Source organism: Physella acuta, unplaced genomic scaffold, assembly GCF_028476545.2.
Source record: "Physella acuta isolate Inbredline_101_S28 unplaced genomic scaffold, ASM2847654v3 ptg000443l, whole genome shotgun sequence".
Classification (NCBI taxonomy): Eukaryota; Metazoa; Mollusca; class Gastropoda; family Physidae; genus Physella; species Physella acuta.
This window is the reverse complement of record NW_026731962.1, coordinates 66,355-87,101: the sequence shown is the minus strand read 5'-3', so window position 1 is coordinate 87,101 and position 20,747 is coordinate 66,355. Positions and strand designations below refer to the sequence as shown.

The 20,747-nt window shown below is 32.1% G+C and overlaps 1 protein-coding gene and 1 non-coding gene across 2 annotated transcripts in view; one reads left to right on the top strand and one right to left on the bottom strand.

Annotated features, from left to right (window-relative positions):
- LOC131943142 (uncharacterized) overlaps window positions 1–20,747 on the top strand; it is a 120,031-nt gene that overhangs the window by 67,165 nt on the left and 32,119 nt on the right. Inside the window, exons 98-145 of the mRNA XM_059303147.1 lie at window positions 157–263; window positions 372–533; window positions 621–774; window positions 873–1,036; window positions 2,059–2,241; window positions 2,345–2,456; window positions 2,739–3,135; window positions 3,408–3,640; window positions 3,851–4,077; window positions 4,356–4,445; window positions 4,693–5,085; window positions 5,243–5,319; window positions 5,483–5,756; window positions 6,096–6,216; window positions 6,324–6,432; window positions 6,991–7,157; window positions 7,368–7,483; window positions 7,720–7,872; window positions 8,036–8,174; window positions 8,476–8,672; window positions 8,813–9,028; window positions 9,169–9,277; window positions 9,418–9,594; window positions 9,858–10,051; window positions 10,167–10,446; window positions 10,570–10,715; window positions 10,930–11,103; window positions 11,332–11,724; window positions 11,837–11,916; window positions 12,103–12,166; window positions 12,613–12,810; window positions 12,902–13,028; window positions 13,535–13,637; window positions 13,802–13,971; window positions 14,085–14,191; window positions 14,366–14,521; window positions 14,641–14,821; window positions 15,120–15,307; window positions 15,449–15,634; window positions 15,914–16,028; window positions 16,269–16,711; window positions 16,814–17,006; window positions 17,131–17,348; window positions 19,631–19,723; window positions 19,833–20,012; window positions 20,127–20,336; window positions 20,461–20,537; window positions 20,675–20,738. Coding sequence (XP_059159130.1) covers window positions 157–263; window positions 372–533; window positions 621–774; window positions 873–1,036; window positions 2,059–2,241; window positions 2,345–2,456; window positions 2,739–3,135; window positions 3,408–3,640; window positions 3,851–4,077; window positions 4,356–4,445; window positions 4,693–5,085; window positions 5,243–5,319; window positions 5,483–5,756; window positions 6,096–6,216; window positions 6,324–6,432; window positions 6,991–7,157; window positions 7,368–7,483; window positions 7,720–7,872; window positions 8,036–8,174; window positions 8,476–8,672; window positions 8,813–9,028; window positions 9,169–9,277; window positions 9,418–9,594; window positions 9,858–10,051; window positions 10,167–10,446; window positions 10,570–10,715; window positions 10,930–11,103; window positions 11,332–11,724; window positions 11,837–11,916; window positions 12,103–12,166; window positions 12,613–12,810; window positions 12,902–13,028; window positions 13,535–13,637; window positions 13,802–13,971; window positions 14,085–14,191; window positions 14,366–14,521; window positions 14,641–14,821; window positions 15,120–15,307; window positions 15,449–15,634; window positions 15,914–16,028; window positions 16,269–16,711; window positions 16,814–17,006; window positions 17,131–17,348; window positions 19,631–19,723; window positions 19,833–20,012; window positions 20,127–20,336; window positions 20,461–20,537; window positions 20,675–20,738 — 8,417 coding nt within the window. The remainder of the gene's footprint in view (window positions 1–156; window positions 264–371; window positions 534–620; window positions 775–872; window positions 1,037–2,058; window positions 2,242–2,344; window positions 2,457–2,738; window positions 3,136–3,407; window positions 3,641–3,850; window positions 4,078–4,355; window positions 4,446–4,692; window positions 5,086–5,242; window positions 5,320–5,482; window positions 5,757–6,095; window positions 6,217–6,323; window positions 6,433–6,990; window positions 7,158–7,367; window positions 7,484–7,719; window positions 7,873–8,035; window positions 8,175–8,475; window positions 8,673–8,812; window positions 9,029–9,168; window positions 9,278–9,417; window positions 9,595–9,857; window positions 10,052–10,166; window positions 10,447–10,569; window positions 10,716–10,929; window positions 11,104–11,331; window positions 11,725–11,836; window positions 11,917–12,102; window positions 12,167–12,612; window positions 12,811–12,901; window positions 13,029–13,534; window positions 13,638–13,801; window positions 13,972–14,084; window positions 14,192–14,365; window positions 14,522–14,640; window positions 14,822–15,119; window positions 15,308–15,448; window positions 15,635–15,913; window positions 16,029–16,268; window positions 16,712–16,813; window positions 17,007–17,130; window positions 17,349–19,630; window positions 19,724–19,832; window positions 20,013–20,126; window positions 20,337–20,460; window positions 20,538–20,674; window positions 20,739–20,747) is intronic.
- Window positions 1,522–1,593, bottom strand: Trnah-gug (transfer RNA histidin (anticodon GUG)). The gene has a single exon. It is a non-coding gene; the product is annotated as a tRNA-His (tRNA).

Here is a 20,747-nt window from a genome sequence, read left to right as displayed (position 1 = left end):
TACCTATATAAAAATAAAATACATGTTTATTATTTAAAAAAAATGCTTTAAAGCTGTAAATCCTTGAAATAAAATATTCAGTTCTTAATTTATCAACAGTTTATTATTTGCACCAAATGAACAAGGCACTAGATTTGAATCCTTCTCAAATTTCAGGCATTGATATTACAAGCTCACTAGTGCAGTTTTCCTACACTCCTACTGATTGCTGTGACCCTAACAAGAAATTCTCTTATGACATGGAAGAAGCATACATTCCACAGGTATACAACTTTTTAACTTTTTGTATATTAGTATCAATATAATTTGGTTTTGTCCAAAAATGTTCAATGTCATAAAATGTTTTATGATTTTGTTATTATTTTTTTTAGCTTTCCTCATGGCCAACAAAAAACAAGAACTTAACAGAAGCAGCTGTAAAAAGCTTATGTCAGACTGCATTAGATAAAAATGCAATTGGTGAATATTGTGCTAATGTTTATACCTATCTGGACATTGAGACCATCATACAAACCTGTGTTTCCAATATCCAGGTAATTAAAATATTGGCAGCAATATTGTATATTTCCAAATAGAATTAGACAATGCTTATTCAAACCCGATTGTTATATTTTTTCTAGAGGACCGAAGACACCTCAAACACCAAAGAATACAAGTCCAGCTATAAGTGGTCATGTCTTCATTTCATCAACACCAATGTATCCCTGTGGATTAACAATGCTGCACCAGAGATTAATATTTGTGGATGCCCAGACAACAACAATTGTGTTACTGGTAGGGAGTTACTCTATTGTAACTAATTGTGAGATTTAACTCATCAATGTAGAACTTGTAATTATGTTGAGCTAAATATATTTTTTTTTGTAAACTAGGCCTTGATTCTTCTAACTGCTCAGTGGATCTGACTGTACCCCCAACAATACTAACTCTCAGTGGAAAGTGTGACACCAGCTCATCTAAAAACTGTGAAGAAATTGAAATTCTAGGGTCTGGTTTTGTTGATACCCAGAACTTAACATGTCATGTAACTATGAATGTAAGATTTAATTTGTCTATTTAAAAATAAAATACTTAAAAAAAAAACTTTTTAAAAAACCATGTTTTTCTTGTGGACTAAAATGTAGAAAATAAATTTTTCTTTTGTGCTTCCTCGAGCTGTGCAGGTTCTTGTGATGACTGACAAAAAACGTGGGTACGTTCACCATCAAATTTCCCGACCCATCTGCCCGACCCACGTTTTTTGTCAGTCATCACAAGAACCTGCACAGCTCGAGGAAGCACAAAAGAAAAATTTATTTTCTACTTTTTAGTCAACAAGAAAAACGTGGTTTTTAAAAAAGTTTTTTTTTAAGTATTTTATTTTCTCCTTTTTAAAAAGTTTTTTATATAGTTTATTTTCTACTTTATCTAATGACTTGATTAAGTATGACTTGACTAAGTGTTTATAAATACACGGACTAAAAATCTTGAGCGACCGATACGCTTTAAACAGAGAAAGGGCGTAATTTAATTAAGCCTACATGCCGTGACCAGGATTCGAACCTGGGTTGTCGCGGCCACAACGCGAAGTACTAACCACTATACGATCACGGCCAGCGCGCTCACATCGATTGGGGCCGAAGTAACTGTGTCAATAGGCCTCCAGTCTTGTCGGTATGTTTAGAAATCATGTCCTCGATTTTATGGTCCTTGGGGCGTAATTTAATTAAGCTAATTTAGGTCTCTAATTGCTAGTTTTTATGATTGCATCTGAAATTGTTAGGCGAAAATAGCCTGCATTCCAAATTTCAGATCTCTAGAGCAATCAGAAGTGGGCTAATTTTCGATGTCCTTTTAACAACAAACATCCAAACAAACGCGAAGCTGAGTTAAGAAAAACGTGTTAAAAATGTGATTACATAATTTTAAAATGTATGTGATGTTTTTAAGTTAATCAGCTGATATATTTTGTTTTTAAAGTCTGATTTATTATCTAAAAAGTAATGCACCATTTAAAGTTGATTCAAGTATAATTTATTTGTTTACTCACAAATAAAATCTGAATGGTTATTTTCTCAGCAAACAACAACAGCACACAAAGCTATCTACATCAGTAACAACAAAGTTATCTGCAATGTGACCCTACAGCAATCTGCTACCATAGAAATTAGCCTAAATGGCATCAATAAAGGAAAAGTAATCAATTGGATCCTGTATGATGGAAACTGTATGATATGTAATGAAAATGGCTGTTCAAACAAGGTAGAACATCAATGTTATATTTTTAAGAATCCAGCAGTAATTTAGAATAGATTTAAAAAACTACATACGGGTAAAATAAATTATTTTCAATTTTTCTTAACAGAATGATACTTGTATCATAAATGACCATTGTTATGAAAGTGGTTCGGTCTTTAAAGATGATCCTGTAAAATATTGCTGGGCAACCAACTCCTCATCATGGACTACTATTCCAAGTAAGACTTGTAAACATTTTATAAACTGAATTAAATTAGTTGTTTTGTGAAATAAGAGTTTAGATTATTTTTAACGCATGTAATTTTTTTTTTATCTATTGAAATTCAGATCTATTTTTCAATTAAAAAAAATATGGAAAAATGAAAGACAAGTTAAAGCATTTATATTTAATATTTTAGGCTCAGTTTTTCCTGATTATCTGCTATAAGACTACATGTTTAATCTAAGTTATAACAGATCTGTCACAATTTGCTTAGCTAATTTATAACTATAATTTACAGAGGAAGCTGTTTCTCGTAAAGATTACAAATATGAAGCTTTTAGCTCAACGTTGCTTAAAACAACACATGGAAACTTGACAGCTGTGGGTGGACTTCAACTGACCACTGGTTATGGAGGAGAAAAGGCAATACCTTTCTCTAAAATTGGCCAGCTTGTAACGATAGCCAGAGACAATATATTTTATTTAAATACTAACCTACACCAACAACCAGGCTTCACAATCAAGTTTAACATCAAATTTGAGTCATTGTGTGACAGTCTTGTGATGAGTTCTTGGGGAACAGACAAAACTGGATCTGGTCTTGCTTTGTCTATCTGTGATGGTTGGGTGCATACTTTTGTCCGCACTCTGGATAGGCAGTGGTCACTTAAAATAGCTAAAGCAGAAATCAACAAGTAAGTTAAACTTGAACTTTAAAAAAATTGATGTATGATAATAATGATTCAAGGTAACTAGAAGAATTGTAGTTTTCAGTTATTATATTCACATTTCAAACAAAAAAAATAAGTATTAAATTTCTTGGGCTAGTTTAGATAAAAATGTATTAAAATATTTAAATTCAAGTTATTAACTATTTGAATAATTAAATGATGTAATATTTGTTTGTAAAAAAACTTGGAATAGATAATAGTCCTAAAGATTTATTCAATAATTAAATATCTTCCAGGTTTATACCAGTTGAAATAAGCTGGTCAAATTCACTTGGTCTAGCTGTTTCATGGAACAGTGTTGTCAAGGAAACAACTTCATACACAGCTCTAGAGACTTTAGGCAGTTCTTTTGGAGATCTAGTGATTGGTTCTACTACATCCAGCAAGTGTGCTATTGGCATGACCTTAGGAGGCCTGACAGTTTTCACAGCTGCAAAGCCAGTTTTGACAGCTCTTGGAGTTATTACAGGTTAGTAATTAAATAACACTCCTGTTAAATTTTTTTTATAGTTGAAAATATTTCTTTAAAGACAAACAATTGAACAATTCAAGTATTGTATGTGTGTAACAACAAATTACAACTATTTACTTAATAAAAAAAAAGTATTCTAATTATTTTAATTCAGCTGTGAACTCATTAAAACGACATCTCAACTGATTAATTCTTTTCACATTTAAGAATTTCCCACTCTGAAATCACCACCAATCATTACTGTGGAATACAAGTCTGAAACAAGCCTCACCTTCTTCACTTGCACCTTTGTGAATCTGATGCGTGGCAATGTAGAGTACAATGTTCAATGGTATTTAAATGATATAGAAGTTAAACAAGAATACATCTATGGAACAAACAATACCAGTATCCTAGATGAAAGTCACATTGTCAATAGAAGCTACGGTTCACAGGTAATTAAGCGCTAATTATCAATTTTTAAAAAATCAAATTATATTAATAAAATTAGCATTGTATCCAATCTACTGGTTTTTACAAAAACAAAAATGTATAACAACTTTTAACACTAAGAGTTCTATTTTTTGAGTTGAGATAATTCATGTGTAACAGATCTACTACAAAAATGTAACAACAGATCAGTGTTATATAATGTTATGATAAGATTTGACCATTACTTAACCTTTTGCTAATTAGTTTCTCATTGTATAAACTTGATTGCTTTTTAAAATAGATTGCTTGTGCTGTGACACCTTGCTACACTTACAACTGTGCTGATCTCAGTGGACCTACATTCACCACAACGTTTGACATCATAGTAAAGGTAAGCATGCAAAGTAATGAGGCCTAATGTAAGACTATCTTATTTACTCTTTTCCTAATCTCTCAATCATGTTTATAATTATGTTTAAGTCATGTATTTTTAAAAGGAGGCTACTTTTAAATCTGTAGACTTAATTGTCTTAACAATATATATTTAATAAATATTAAAATAACTTTTAGATCATACAATGATGTTTACATCTATATACGCATCATTTAATTTTTATTATTTTCACATATTTTTTCAGGTTCAAGAAACTAAAATTACTGTCACAGAAGGTGGGGATACAGCCTTTATACACGTAACCTCAACAATTCCACCACACCTCTTCTGTGCATCCTCCAACCCAGATTCAACTTGGCTCCAAGCTTCAATCAATGTTTTCAACTTCAATGGGCCACAAACATGCCAGAATGGCAATGCACTAAGACAAGTTGTCTTCTCTAACATAAATCAGAATGACACCAGTTTTACTTGTAATCAGAACATTTCAACCAGCAGCTGGGATACAGGACTACAGATTCCCATTCAAGCTACAGTGGACATGGTTAAAGATGGAGATGTCACTGGCCAGATTAATATCACTGTCTCAGTTTCATGTTCTGGTGGCGATGTATTTTTGATCACCCATACAACACAGGTAAGTTGTTCTTGTTAGAAAAGGAATACTCATTACTGAATATTTATGACACTGAGTAATTAAAACAACCAAAGAATCAGATTATGATTTCTAATTTTATAATAGAAATAGATGCATTAATGGTAATGTTTTTTTTCATTTTCATATAATTAAATAGGTAACAGTCATTGACAAAGATACAGGAACACAATGCCAGTCTATAAATGATCCCCACTATACAACTTTTGATGGAGTGTATGTATAGAGATTTAAATCTGTTATGTACTTACATTTTTTATCAAGCATTGTTTATTAACCTAATAATTTAAAAAAAAAATAGAATTTATCTGTAGGTGTCATTTCTTCTTGTAAAATAACTGTTTATTTTTTTGTTAAAAGTATATATTTTATGATACAGGCTACATAATATTTACAAAGAAGGAGAGTTCGTGATATACAGACACACCACTCTGCCTTATAAAGTACATGGCTTCTACCGAAAATGTAACAATAACATTGCTGCATGCAACTGTGCATTTGGTATTCAAGTTGAGGATGATGTACTTTTGATTGACCGTTGCGGTCCCAATCGCAATAATCTTTTCTATCCACTGACTGTTAAACTGTACAAAAATGGAGACATCAATCCAGGATTCAAGGTTTTGAAATTAAATGATGGAAACCAGTATCAGGTAGGGTGGATCTTTCATTTTATCTGTTGAATGGATCATCAGGTCTCAGATTTGTACTTTACTTTTAAACATGTCTTTAACTATAAACAATAGTACAGTGAAGATTTCTGAGCCTTAATACTTTAGTCACCTTCTGCTGTTAACTAATTTAAATGAATTACAAAACAAATTAACATGTTTAATAGTTACCAGTTAACTTGTGAAGATAACATAAAAACTAAACATAGTATCTAAATCAATTTTCTTGTATTTTGGATTGAAATAAGTTTCCTGACTATTTCTTTTGATTTAATTATGAATAAAAACAGGTTTCTAGTATGAAGTTTTCATCTTTGTCAGGTCCTCCTTCCAAGTGGTACTAAAATAATAATAAAAAATGAGAATTTTATCTTCACTGGAGAACCTCGATATTTAAATATTTGGATAACAGCCTCATCAGTTGATTACAGGCACACTGAAGGTAATTTCTTATATTTATGTTTCTAATAACAGAAAACAATTGCTTTAGTGAGTTGTGTTAGTTTTGTTATTGGATCAACTACAAACTGACCTTTTTATAATTTGTAGGTCTGTGTGGTTCATTTGATGACAACACAGCAAATGAATTTTATTCTTCTGATGGAAAAAATTTGGCTGTTGGTGGAACAGAGCAAAATGTATTTTATGAATCCTGGAGGTTTGTAGTTATTTTAAAAATAAATAAATATGGAACTCACAATAGTAAGACAGTGTGGTTGAGTTGTAGGGCACTCATCTGAGAGACTGAGGGTCTTGAGTTTGGATCTCCTCCTGGACTCTGGACTGCAGAATGTCCCTGAATCCACCCAGCAATGATGGGCATTGGATTCACGTAACTGGAAAGTAAAGGCTGCTGAGCATAATGCATCATCCCTTCATATAGCAAGGTCAAATTACATAAACTATTTCATCAGCCCTATGTATTGCTTGGCCTGAAAGTGGAACTTTACTTATAGAACTCAAATAGTTACAATTTATAATGTTTGTTTTTTGTTAATGTAACTGAATTTCTTTCTTCTTCCAGCATTTTAAATTCTTTACTAGAGAGCTTTAGAAATGTATTATATTTTATTTATGTTTATGTTAAACATTAACTTAGAAATAAAGTAACTTTGGATCTCAAAATTATTTTAAAATGTGAGAAGTTGTGACACATATTTTAGAGAGAGTTTTTTTTTCAACATCTCTTCACATACTCTTTATTTGTGTTGCTCAGAGTACAACCAAAGGACTCGCTTTACTCTGGTTATTGTCCTCAAGATGATGATGACATGACCTTTAACACCTACTGTAGCTGCTTATCAAATGGCACTGAACCTTGTGGGTCTGATCAGTACATGGTGGATTGTAGAAAAGATTTCAATGACCCTGTATTCAAGCAGTGTATGTAGCTTTTTTTCTTCTTCATTCAGTCATAGTTGTTTACAATATAGTTATTATACATAATAGTTCAGTCTGTTACAACTTCCAATAAAATTTATTATTTTATCCTGATTTATGTGGGTTTTTAATTATGTTTAAAAACAATAATTTCTGTGAAAATATCAGTTGTATTAAAAGAAACTGATAATAATTTCTGATTAAAAATTACAGTTGAGGACATAACAGACAGTCTCATTGATCTCTCAGAAGAACCAGCTCAATGCTTTGATCCAGATGTGGATGTACCCATATATGAGGCAGACCTCAATTACACTTACAATGTTCAGGTACAATGCATCTAATAATTATAAATATGTTTTGATGGATGTGTTTCAAGTACAGGGGATAGTTTAAAAATGGTCATCCTACTATTATATTCTTTCTTTAAAGAGAACAAGTGAAGTGAAATTCAAACCTCCAAATAACTACAAGATTCTTGATGGAGGAAAAGATGTTTATAGTTTTATGTAGCTCTAATAAAGTAAATTAAATATATATTGAAAATATTTATATTCAATTTTAGACTGTTATGTGGCCGACACCATCCATGAAGGAAGAAGCAGATGTTTATAAACTGTGTCTTGAAGCAGTAACTAACTCTTCTCTTGAAACATGCATTAAAAACTTCAATATAGATATTACAACTGCATTGAGGTTTTGTGTGTTAGACTTCATGGTAAGATTACATAATTTTACCTTTTTTGATTATAAATAACAGTCGTTGTCTATTGCTGCTTTGGTAATTGCAAGGACATAATTGTGTTTTTTAAATGTTTTGATTTGCAATTTTTTTAAAGTTTTGATCTCTGTGTTTAACACTTTGCCATAATATTTATTAGATGACTGATGATCCCATTTGGTTGAAATCATTGACAATCAATATTGAAACACAGTGTCAAACAAAAATTTCACTTAATGTAACCAGTCAGGACTTTAATTTCTGCCCATCTGATTGTAATCACAATGGAAATTGTTCAAGTAAGGAAATAAAGTTTCAACAACTTATATCTGAAACACATTAAAATGGATTTTTATAAAATCAGAAGCGTAAATCTTTTTTAAATTAATGTGCCAGGTATACATTGGATTTTATCAGCTTAACCATTCAATATCTGTGTGAACTTATTTTTGTCATTGGTGTTATCAAACTACACAACATAAAAATAAAAGCTAGAAATTAAAAGAAAACTGCTAGTGTTGAAAACAAACAAAACCAAAATTTTGAAAGATGATTTGAAAAAATATAATCATTAAGTTTAAGCTAACTTATTACTTGCAGATTACAGGTGCTTGTGTTCACCCAAATTTGCTGGTTATGACTGTTCAATTGACAAAAGTAAACCACCAACCCTTGTGAACATTGTGGGTGGCAACATCTGTGACTCTACACAGGATCAAAACCAATGCAAAAAAATAACCATACTTGGCTATCCTTTTATACGTGGTGATGTGAAGTGCATTTTACGCCAGCTTGTGGTAATTATGGTTTTTCTGATTTAAAAAAGCCAACATTCACGTTCTGTGTATTTATTTTAGTTTGCAGAGTCACACATTTTTCTCAAAATATTAGTAGTATACCTAACACTTTTATAAATGTATATATTTGTATTACCTAGACAACATCAGATTCTGTGATAGTGAATGCTAGTGCAACAACATTGGAGTTTAATGCTACGTTCATCAGCTCTGAAATGGTCAGGTGTGATCTGATTCAAACAGGCAGTTGGGAGATTTCTATCTCGACCAGTACTAGTAAACCTAGTAATCCTTTCCAGTTTATTTCCTATGACTCTAATTGTGACTCGTGCACATCAGGAGGATGCACGAGAAGGGTAAGTTAAACATTTTATCATACTTTTCATTCTTACAACTTAAAATGTGTGTTTAGTTACACATTTATAAATTAAATTAATTTACTTTTTTTTAATAATAACTAAAAAAAAGTAAATCCAGTTTTTGAAAACAATTTCAGATTGATATTTGTAGCATCAACAACATCTGCTATGAAAATGGAGCAACAATAAGTGGCAGTGCAATATGTGACACTACAAGTAGTAATTCATCATGGACCTTAATTACAAGTGAATAAATTTTGTGAATTTGTAACCATTATCTACCCGTTTAATTTTATTTTTAGATGTGTTTAACTATAGTAAAATATTTGAGCTTTAAACTTTGAAAACATCTTAATGATTTTTACCATTTCATTTTTTGTTTCTAGAGACACAAATAGATGTCAACTGGTTGTCTTTTATAAAAATAATAGGAGACATATTGAAAACTACATCATTTGATCTTCATCTTTTTGGATCTCCAAAGCTAATTCCTGGTCCAGCTGGTGGTTATGCTATAGACTTCAATGGTGTCAATGATTATCTCATGTTTGGTGATCAACCAGGTACTGTTTATTGTTGAATATTGAAGAAGTTTTTAAACTTTATAATCTTTTATGGCAAACAAGCATGCACACACACCAGAAAGTTTATATAATGTAGAATTATAATTTATTAAGTTTTCAAACTGCAAACCTTTATTGACATGAGTGCTCTATCTCCAATTGCTGTATCTATTGCCTATGCCACTGATAATTTTGTGTGTATTATGTATAATTTTAGTATTTCTGTTACTAGTATTGAAATATTAATTTACTTTGCTTTCTAGATTTTTGCCTAGGTAGTGTTGCTGGTTGCCCTTGGGGTCTGACAGTAAAATTTACTTTGAAAATCAACTACTTTAGAAACAAAATGTATATTCTTTCTTGTGGGGCTGATTCCTTGAGGACAGCTGGCCTTTCTATATGGTATCAAGGCAACAAACTTAATGCACGTTTAAGAACACAACATAAAGAATGGAGGGTAAATTATCAATGCTCACATTTTTACCATTTTGTTATTTTAAAATGATAAAAATGATAATTGTCTATTAAAATTATTTAAGAAAATTACATTTATATGATTGAATTTTTTAAAGGTCCATGGCCCCTACAATAGAAGATTTTACCTAGGCAAATTTGTTGATGTGATGTTGTCATGGAGCATGAATAATGGTCTGTATCTGAAACTTGATGGGAGCAGGACATACCAAGACAGAAAATTTCAAAGAATTTATCGCACACTAGAAGCACCAGGCAAATGTTATTTTGCAAGGCCCATTTCTGACACTGATTTGTCTTATTCACAAATATCAGTTTCTGACCTGAGTATCATCTATGCCTATTATACTGTTGCTGCAGAGCTCAAAATTAGCCTAGGTTTGTAAATTAATTATAAAATTTTTACTCTTCATACACCATTTGTCTGCATAGCAATATATAATTTATTAAAGTGAATTGTTCATTTATATTTCATTTTTTTTTTTCATTTTTAATGTTTAGACCTACCCAGATTTGCATACCCACCATCTATAAGTGTAGTGACGACAGCCAACAAAACAGAATTTGTCTGCTCAGTTAATCCTCTACAAGTAGCCAATGTCACCTACTTTTTCAACTTCTTTGTTGGCAAAACAAGTTTTAGCCAGGTCAGTACAGCTTTTTCTTTCTGCTTTATCCATCTCAACATTTGTTATTTTTTAATTTTTGTTTTTAAAACCATCTGCTGTAAATGCTGGATAAAACTCATATTTCCTTGCCTAGATGGTCAGAAATACATTGTTGTGTTCTTAGTGTTTAAGAAAGTAGCCAAGTAGAAGACAAAGTTCTCCATTGCTTAACCACTGTATTAATGATTGCCAGGGACCGTATATTCAAGGAAACAAAATCTCAGCCAACTTAAGTGAAGATGACATACAACTCCCAATAATGTTTGGATACAAGATTTATTGTGAGGTCTCTGCATGTTATAGCGATGACTGTAATTCCACTCTAGGACCAGTGAGGCAGAGTAATATTATAGTAGCTGAACTAAAGGTATATCTGTCATATTTTATGTGCAGAGTTTTAGCTAATAATATTTCAAATAATTAATTACCTTAACAATCATTGTCAGAACAGCAAAGGTATGCATGCAGGCCTATGCAAATGTTTAGTTGTAGTTATATGAATAGTTGCAGATTTCAATTCAAATATGTTTAAGAATTATTTTCTTTTTAATTTAGAAAACTTCTAACAATAGTCTTTTTCCAAAAAAAAAAACAGGTTGTAGATCAGTCAATTGAGGTATATGAAGGTGGCCAGACTTCAATATTAGTGTCATGTTCCTTACCACCAAATCTTTTCTGTCCCTTTGGGCAACGCAATGATGACTGTTACATATCATTGCAAACGTCTGTGGTGAAAGATGGTCAAGATGTGAGATGCCCCAATAGAGCTCGCTTGTCACAGCTGGTGTTTCCAGTCCCAGACAGTTATGTAAGAGATGGGGCTTGTAACTACCGCATCACCACACAAACCTGGACAAGCAGTCTCAACATTATTGTTCAAGGCACAATTGATCAGCTGAAGGATAATAACAGAATTAAGCCAGTCTTGATTGAAGCTGCAGTAGTTTCAGATGGAACTTACTATAGCCAAACATCTCTAACTGTTAAGGTATACCACTATGATTTGGCAAACTTTAAAACTTCTTTTTAAAAATTGTTTGAAATTACATAATAATTACCTTCAGAATGTAACATTGTTTTTCAAAATGTATTTTGTAAAGGTTATGATCAAAGATATGGATAGAAAAGCCAAAACATGTCATGCAACTGGAGATCCACATTTCAAAACATTTGATGAGAAGTATGTTTCTGTTTATGCAACTGTTATTTGAATTTAAAATATTTATAGGCCTATAAATATTTTAAACCATTTTAAATAGATTGCTCACCTGAGAAATCATAATACTTTCCAATATTTGCAGTATGTAAAAAAAAATGTTGGTTTTAATGTGTGGCTTTATTCTATATCTTTTTTTTTAAATTCAAGGTTGTACAACAATTACTACCAGGGAGAGCTAATAATGTACAGGCACAAAACATTGCCTTATGAGGTAAACTTTTAAAACTAGATTTCAATAGTTACACTTATTTATTTGTACTTAATATAAGTGTAAAAAATGAATGATTATTGATTGACTGTCCTTTATAAAAATTGTTTGGCTGTAATTGATTTATAATGCTTACATGTTTGTTTGTAAAAATATTTCATTAAGTAGATAATACATTTTTTTTTAGGTCAGTATCATTTTAGAACTGTATAATCAACTTATAATTCAAATGAAGCAAAAATAAAAAATGGAAAATAGAATATTTTGCTTTTTCAGATTAAAAAATATTACTTTCTCTGTACTGATGTTTGCAAAATTAAATTGACTTTAACAAACAATTTTTAAAAATTGTAATTAGAGAAACATATTTTTAGTTATTAGTTTGACTTAAGTAATGATACTATTTTATTTTAACTACATTTTGAACCAACCTTTAAATTGTTACTTAGGTAAGAACCTTCCAAACAACATGCAATGGCAAAGCTGCCTGCAACTGTGGTCTAGGTATATTGTCAGGAAATGATATCATTGTATTAGAACGATGCCAGGCAGGAGTACTAGGAGCTGCGCTAAAGCCTAGAATCTACCTGAATGGGGAACTAACTCCTGGAACAACACTGATCCAACTCAAAGATGGAGGCTATAAGGTATTCAGCAGTATAATATGTAGAGATCAGAGCTTAAATTATCTTGGTTTTTACATTGAAATGAAAACAAAATGTTGCTTATCATTAACAGATAACTCTTCCAATTGGCACAACTATAGAAGTACATGCCGCCACTAATGGTATGGGAGGAATAAATGCCCATGATGTTGTTGAGGTGTATATCTTAGCAAGTGTTTATGACTTCCAGCAAGTTGAAGGTATTGTCACTTATCTGATAAAAACATTTAAAAAATGATTAATTGTATTATTAAAAGGCAATTACATAAAAATGTGTGTCATATTATTTTCAGTAGATAATGAGTTGTAGCCTCAAAGATAATAAGTTTTCGCTGCATTTTTTTTTTGTAATATAAAGAATGTCAATAATTATTTTCATGTTCTCTACAAAGAAAATCAGTGAACACAAAACTGCTGAGACCAAAGTAGTACTTTGTGTTAAATATCTTATTTTGTCTTTATCAATTTTTCCATGTTAATTAAAGATATTTTAAGGGTAGTAGAATTTACCAGCTTTGATTGCATTATCACACATTTGCAATTTTTGCTTAAATAATTGCCCTGCAAAGGCCATTAATTTGGGTCAGAAAGTTTGCTTCGGAAGCTTTAAAGACCAAATGAAAAAAAAACGGTGTCTTGACCTAGCTTCTATTCTTAAATGCTTATGATAAACACATAAAAATCAATCAATTTAACCTACTTGTAGGCTTGTGTGGTGATAATGATGATGATGATAGTAATGACCTCAGACTGCAAAGTAGCACCCTTGTTAGGGACTCTGAAGTTGAGAAATTCATTCTCTCTTGGAGGTAACTGGTTCTTTTTACTCAAAAAAATATATGTTCTTTTTTTATATGTATTGTAATTGATTAGTTTGCAGTTGTGAAGAGATCTGAAAAAAACTGTCTAAAAAATTATAAGAACCGACGTTAATCCTTAACTTGACTTATCCAAAGCATTTAAACTATTCTAGGTTGAACAGTACAGAGCAAAGTTTCTATACTGGTTTCTGTAACCCTGTTGAAGAAACCACAACATCATCAGTCAAGTGTGACTGCAGAAATGATTTATCATCCCCTGTCTGCTCAACTGACTCTGAGATTCAAACCTGTAATAGTGTTGATTCATCCAGCTCTGATGATGGTTAGCTTGTTTTAAATTTTTCTTATATTAAAAATTAAATATTTTATTGTTTATGGATTTTGTTTATGGATTTATTGCTTAAGAAAGTTCAAGCCTTTTTGTTTATTTTTTAGGCACTGACATCATAAAGACTTTAAGTGAAGGTGGAGATGTTGTGGACAGTTGTATTCCAAGTGAAACTGATGTTACATGGGTTTACGATCCTTCTTATGTTTTTACAGTAAGTGTAATAAATATCTTTTTGTAGCATTTTTCTAGCAAAAATTGTCTTGCATTAGTTTAAATTTTATTTAATTCATCATTATATTTAATTTTTAAAAATATATATTTCAAAATATATATAAATATAAATTATTACAGCTATAACATTTTGTTTACAATGCAATTATTTTAGTTACCATCCTGGCCAACAAAGAGTGGAATCACCAAAGATCAGGCAACTGCTGCCTGTAATGCTATTGTGCAAATTAGTACCATGTACAAGGCTTGCAAAGATCTGATAGAATACCAACTACCTACTTCATTACTAAATTGTATTACTGACATACAGGTAAAAAAAATTATCACTAAACCTTAAATAATGTCTTTTTATATGTTTAGTTATTATAAATGTCAAATTACTATAGAAAAATAAAATATTTTTCTCATTTATATTTCCTTTTAATTTAGATAATGGATGATCTAAAGTGGGCCAAGAATATTTTGCTAGATATTCGTGTTGTCTGCCTCATAGAAGTCAATTTTAATGTTAGCCTCTGGATAGTGGATGGTGATACTGTCAAACTTCCTCAAAGTATTACAGATGCTAGCTGTCTCAACGACTGCAACAATAATGGTACTTGTAAAGCAGGTATGAGACATATCCTCTTGTTTTTATATTGGATATTTAATTAAATTATCATTTCTATGTTAAAACAATTTCTTTAAAGATTTGGAATCTTTGAGCTTCAGTATATTCCAAACAATATTCATATTGAAGTTTTTTTTTAAACTATTATTTTAAAAATAATTTTTTAAAATAGAATATGTCACTTAAATTAGATGCAACTTACCTTCAGGTATGGATAGATGCATTTTTAAATATTTAATTAATATACAAAATTAATTTACAAAATAAAGATGTATGTTTTGTCTTGGATATTCCCCAGGCCGATGTGTATGTAATGAAGGTCTCTTGGGCCCAGACTGTAGCATTGTATCCACCGACCCACCTACCCTGACAGTTATTGATGAAGGAAATAAATGTGACACCAGAATGTCAGACTGTGTCATCAAGATATTTGGTGTTAACTTTGCTCAGTCCTCCAACCTTACTTGCCACATTAAATCATACTCTGTAAGTCTGCAGAATGCTTGTTGTAATCACCTTTAATCTGTAAATCATACTTTTTCAATAGATATTGATTTATAAATGTTGGGACATTTTAGCTGAAAACTGGCTTGTGAATAAAATAATCACAATTTTAAACTTTTACAGGATGGTACTGTGTCCAATATCCTTGCTATCTTTGTCTCTGGAGAGATAGTTACTTGCCCATTTAATGTACCTGGATCATTCACTGTGTCTATCAGTAACAATGGGATCAACTTTAGTGATTTCTTAAATTTCACTATCTATGATTCAGTCTGTGAAAGCTGTGAAGTTTTGCCTTGCACACCTAAAGTAAGTAACAGTTGGCTCATGCTTCAACGTGAAACTTAAAACTATTTTTTATATATGCTTTGAAAAAAATGAAAGTGATTACTTACTTTTGCACTTTAATTTCAGATATTAATAAGTTTGTTCCTATACACTTTACTTTTTATAAATGCATAAGCTGATCAAAATGACAACTTATGACACTTATTTCATGTTTATTTTAGAGAAATTGTAAAAAAAACTACACACATTTTTATTCAATATAGCCTACAGCTTATTGCCTGTATCATTTTTTCATCCCAGGAAAATGTGTGTAAAATAAATGGAAAATGCTATGCTAATGGCTTTTATGACATTGACCATCCAGAATTTGTTTGTCAAACAATCTATTCAATTGACAGTTTGACTAAGATCACAAGTAAGGAGAACACATTGGCTTTAAAATTCTTTGATTCATTAACATAGCACAAGCAAGTAATGTTGGAGTCCTACAAATCTTTATGTAGGAAATCATTTAAGTATCTGGACAGGTTTTAAATTGTACTAAATTATGTCATACATATAATACATTTTTTTCTTATGCAATTGAACTTATGTGAGTTTAAAAAAGTATAACATATTGTAAAGCTACTAAACATTAATATTTTCTTTATTTCAGTAACAGATATCCAAAAAGCACTAATCATTTTCAAAGGAATAGATGGCAATAATTTGATTACAACTCAAGGAAATTTTCTCATTACTGGCAACCTAACAACAAAGACTGACTTTATGAACCATGTTGTTATTAACTTTGGTGGAGCTGGGGGCATTAATTTAAATTCTCTGGGAAATCCATGCCTGAATGACTTAGAAGCCTGTAATTTTGGTATCACAGTTTCGTTCTCAGTCAAATTCACAAAGTTTGTAGAAAATGGGTATCTCTTTACAAGCTGTGGAAATGATGCAGACTCCTCTGGGATAGCTGTCTACTACAGTAGGAGACGGCTGTACTTCACCTTCACAACAAGGAAACTAATTTGGACAGTGTACACTAAGAGAATAAACACTGTAGATCAACTCAATTTTGACATTTCTTGGAGCATACAATCAGGTTTGAGGGTAAGGCAAAGATTACTTTTTTCACACTCTTCTTTGAAAATTTAATGAAAGATATTTAGATAAGTAACAAGCTATAATAAATTCACTGCTTGTTATTTACAGTTATTCATCAATAAAGAGCTAGAAGCAAAGAGAGTAAGACCAATAAAACGAAGATTCCAAATTCAAACCAGGCGAGCTTGTGACTTTAATGTGGGATCTGCTGAAAATAAAACTAGTTTATCTTTTGAGCTTGGATCTCTTAACTTCATCTATGCTGAGAAAGACATTGTAGATACATTAGGCATTACTTATGGTAGGTAGCTTAGATTTTTTTTAATACCCAAATTTAATTAAATGTTATCAAACTAATCTTTCTTGCATTAAAACATGTATATAAATAATAAATGAACTATGTATTTAATATTTTTGTATTATAGGGCAACTAGTACTGTTAAAGAAACCAGAATTGAAGATAACTGTAGATGAAGTCACAGAAAAAGTTACATTTACTTGCGCATATGAACCCCTGCAAGACACAACTGTCAGCTATATCACAAGCTTCTTGTATAATGATGTGGAGATCAATAATTCATCAACCACAAGCTCTGCCTACTTAACAGAAGATAAACTTCCTATTTTAACATACAACAGCAAGGTTAGATATATGTTCATATCATATGTTTATGTTATTGTATGTTGGCTGGTATTCTATTGTTTATTCTAAAGTGAAATAGTAACATGGGTGCTTATTAAAGGGACTTAGGTGACTAGGTGCTAGTTACAAACACAATTTTACTACTACCCAAGGGGCTTACCCTGTGGCTTCGCTAGGTAGGGTGTCACCCGGTGCGGCACTTCTTGGTGTCACCTCCCCCCACACAAGGAACAAAGTGTGTATATATATATATATATATATATATATATATATATATATATATATATATATATATATATATATATATATATATATATATATATATATATATATATGTATGTATATGTATATATATATATATGTATATGTATATATGTATATGTATATATGTATATGTATATATATATATGTATATATGTGTGTTTGTGTGGGCCTACATAGGCCTATAATTTAAATATATGCCGCATACGCATACATGTATGTGTATATGCTTTTTTGCCTTGGTGTCTCCCCCCTAAATGGTGTCACCCGTTGCGATCCGCACCCCCCGTCCTGCCCTCGCTACGCCTCTGGGTTTACCTAAGATATTAGGGACAAGCTGACCAGGGGAAATCTAGATTCAAATTAAATGTTATCGGCACACGATAGCTACGAGCTATGTGCGGGTGCATGAGCGACACGTAACAATGGGGAGACACCCCTGTTGATTTATGTCTTAAGTCAAGTTCAGGTTTGCCGTTGAACGTCATGGTAAAACCATTACTCCTGATGTGCAGGTGGATGCCAGACATGATTCCCATGACCATAGAAAGACGTTATTGCCTTAGCAAGATCATTAGAATAGAGGCAGCGTGGAAACCTTAAGTGGTCAGTTGTCAGGTGTAAAATGCATGATTGCATAGTGACTGGATGTTATCTCAAATGTCAAATGACTGTGCAGAGCCTGACTTGAAAACTTGGACTAGTGTCTGTTGACTTGTACTGATTGATGAGAGACACCTGTTCCTTGGTCTGCAATGGGTGAGGTAGCCCACTGGTATATAATAGGAAGAGTAGCTCTGGTTAAGTGTCTAGAAACTACAGAATAGGCCTTGGATTGTGGCTGACCTAAGGCTAGCCACAAAGGCTGGCTTATTGGCCAAACTGATGTCTTGTTCCCATTAGTCTGAAATCATGAACCTGTGGCCTGATGCCTTGTTCCTGTGGCCAGATGTTTGAACCCATGGCCTGATGCTTTGTTCCTGTGGCCAGATGTTTGAACCCATGGCCTGAAGCTTTGTTCCTGTGGCCAGATGTTTGAACCCATGGCCTGATGCTTTGTTCCTGTGGCCAGATGTTTGAACCCATGGCCTGAAGCTTTGTTCCTGTGGCCAGATGTTTGAACCCATGGCCTGAAGCTTTGTTCCTGTGGCCAGATGTTTGAACCCATGGCCTGATGCTTTGTTCCTGTGGCCAGATGTTTGAACCCATGGCCTGATGCTTTGTTCCTGTGGCCAGATGTTTGTACCTTTGGCCTGATGACTTGTTCTTGTGGCCAGATGTTTGTACATTTGGCCCTGATACCTTGTCCCTGTGGCCGGAAATCTTCCTACTGCTGTGTGACTATATCATTTAAAGTAGTACTGTGTATTCATGGAAGGACTTAACTGTGTTTGAATTAGTGGAGTAAGAACTAGGGATGATGATGTTTACATGTGTGATTCTGAGTAGTACAAGTAGTGATGTAGAACTAGGGAGGATGACATTTATCTGTGTGAATTCTGACTTGTTCTATATCAAAACAATGAGCTAGTGTTAGTAGCCAAGGTGAATAATTCCCCAGTTGAAGTGTAACTGATTTTTTTGGTCTTTTGGCTTGTATTAGAATTTCAAGTGATGTTTTCTTGAATATGAAAGTCAGGCCATGTTTTATTTGTATTCTTTTCATTGCTTTTAAACATGTAAGCCAATGTGACATCTAATAAATGTAAATTAATGTATTGGACTGTGTGTTAAATTTAAATATTAATTTAGCATCAATGATTCAGTATAGATCTAGTCATTAATTTGCTCAGGTTTGGTAAACCTCCTTGTCCCTATGAGGATGCATGGATGGGTGACTATACCATTACCGCCACCCATAAACCCTTATTATTGGTACACCCCCCCCCCTTCCTCGTACATATATAACCTAATTGATTTAAATATTCATTAAAGATAATTAGTATTGTGGATAACATACAATGAAAAATATGAAAATATTTATAACTAAAAAACTATACTTCTGTTAATTATTATTTTAGATTTCTTGCAAAGTAACCGTATGTGAGACTGCTAACTGTGAACTAACTAAAGGAATAGCAACTGCCAGTGACTACATTTACATCAGGCTTGAGGTAGATCCTCATAAGTACATCTTACCTTATTTCAAATTTTTCATTTAAATTTTCTTTGTGTTTATAGTTTTTTAAGTTAAAATTTAAAACATAAAACCTCTATCTGCAGCTTCAAACAACTCAACTTGTCATCCCTGAAGGAAGTGTAGATAAAATCTCTGTTGTAAGCTATGTCCCTCCTCGTTTGTTCTGCAATGAACAGTTCAGGAATTCTTGTCATGTCCGCATCATTACTGAAATAAAGACTGGCCAAGAAAGTCGATGCCCAGATCAAAGACCAATACCTCAGGTAAATACATTTTTTGTAAAAGTTTAATAAATTATTTTAACATAACTTCAAACTAATTAACTGAAATTAAGAAACTAGTGAATAAAATGATCATGTGTGTTTTTAAATCTGTAGGCTGTTATTCAGTGGAAACAATCAAACCCGACTGAAACATTCTGTGGCCTCATGGTGACCTCAGAAAACTGGAGAACAACTCACTTTATCTATGTCAAAGGTGTTGTGGATGCTCTAAAAGACAAGGACCAGAAAAGAACCATAGAGGTGTATGCAACAATTAACTCAACACAAGATTACTCCAACACGCTGTCCCTAGGTCAAGTTCAGGTAAGTTTCACTTTACCCATTTAATAGTTTTTCTTGTTTATTATTATGTAATGATTATTACATTTCATTGTTAGCTTTGAGCTTACCAGTCTTTAAATTTACTCTTTCTTTGGTTCAAATTCAGCTGACAATCAAGGACCTAGATAGAAGAAGTAGTTGTAGTTCTGAGAATGATCCACATATCACAACATTTGATGGAAGGTAGATAAGCTCTTGAATTTTACATAATTTCTAGTTATCTGAATAAATATTAAATGTAAGTCCATGTATATTTGATAATTAGCTCTAATGAAATAATTAAACATGCTAACTTTAGCTCCAACAAACAATTGTTTCAGAAAACTGGATGTCATGATTGAGGGCACATTTTTACTTTTTAAACACATATTGTTCCCATTTGAGGTATTTATT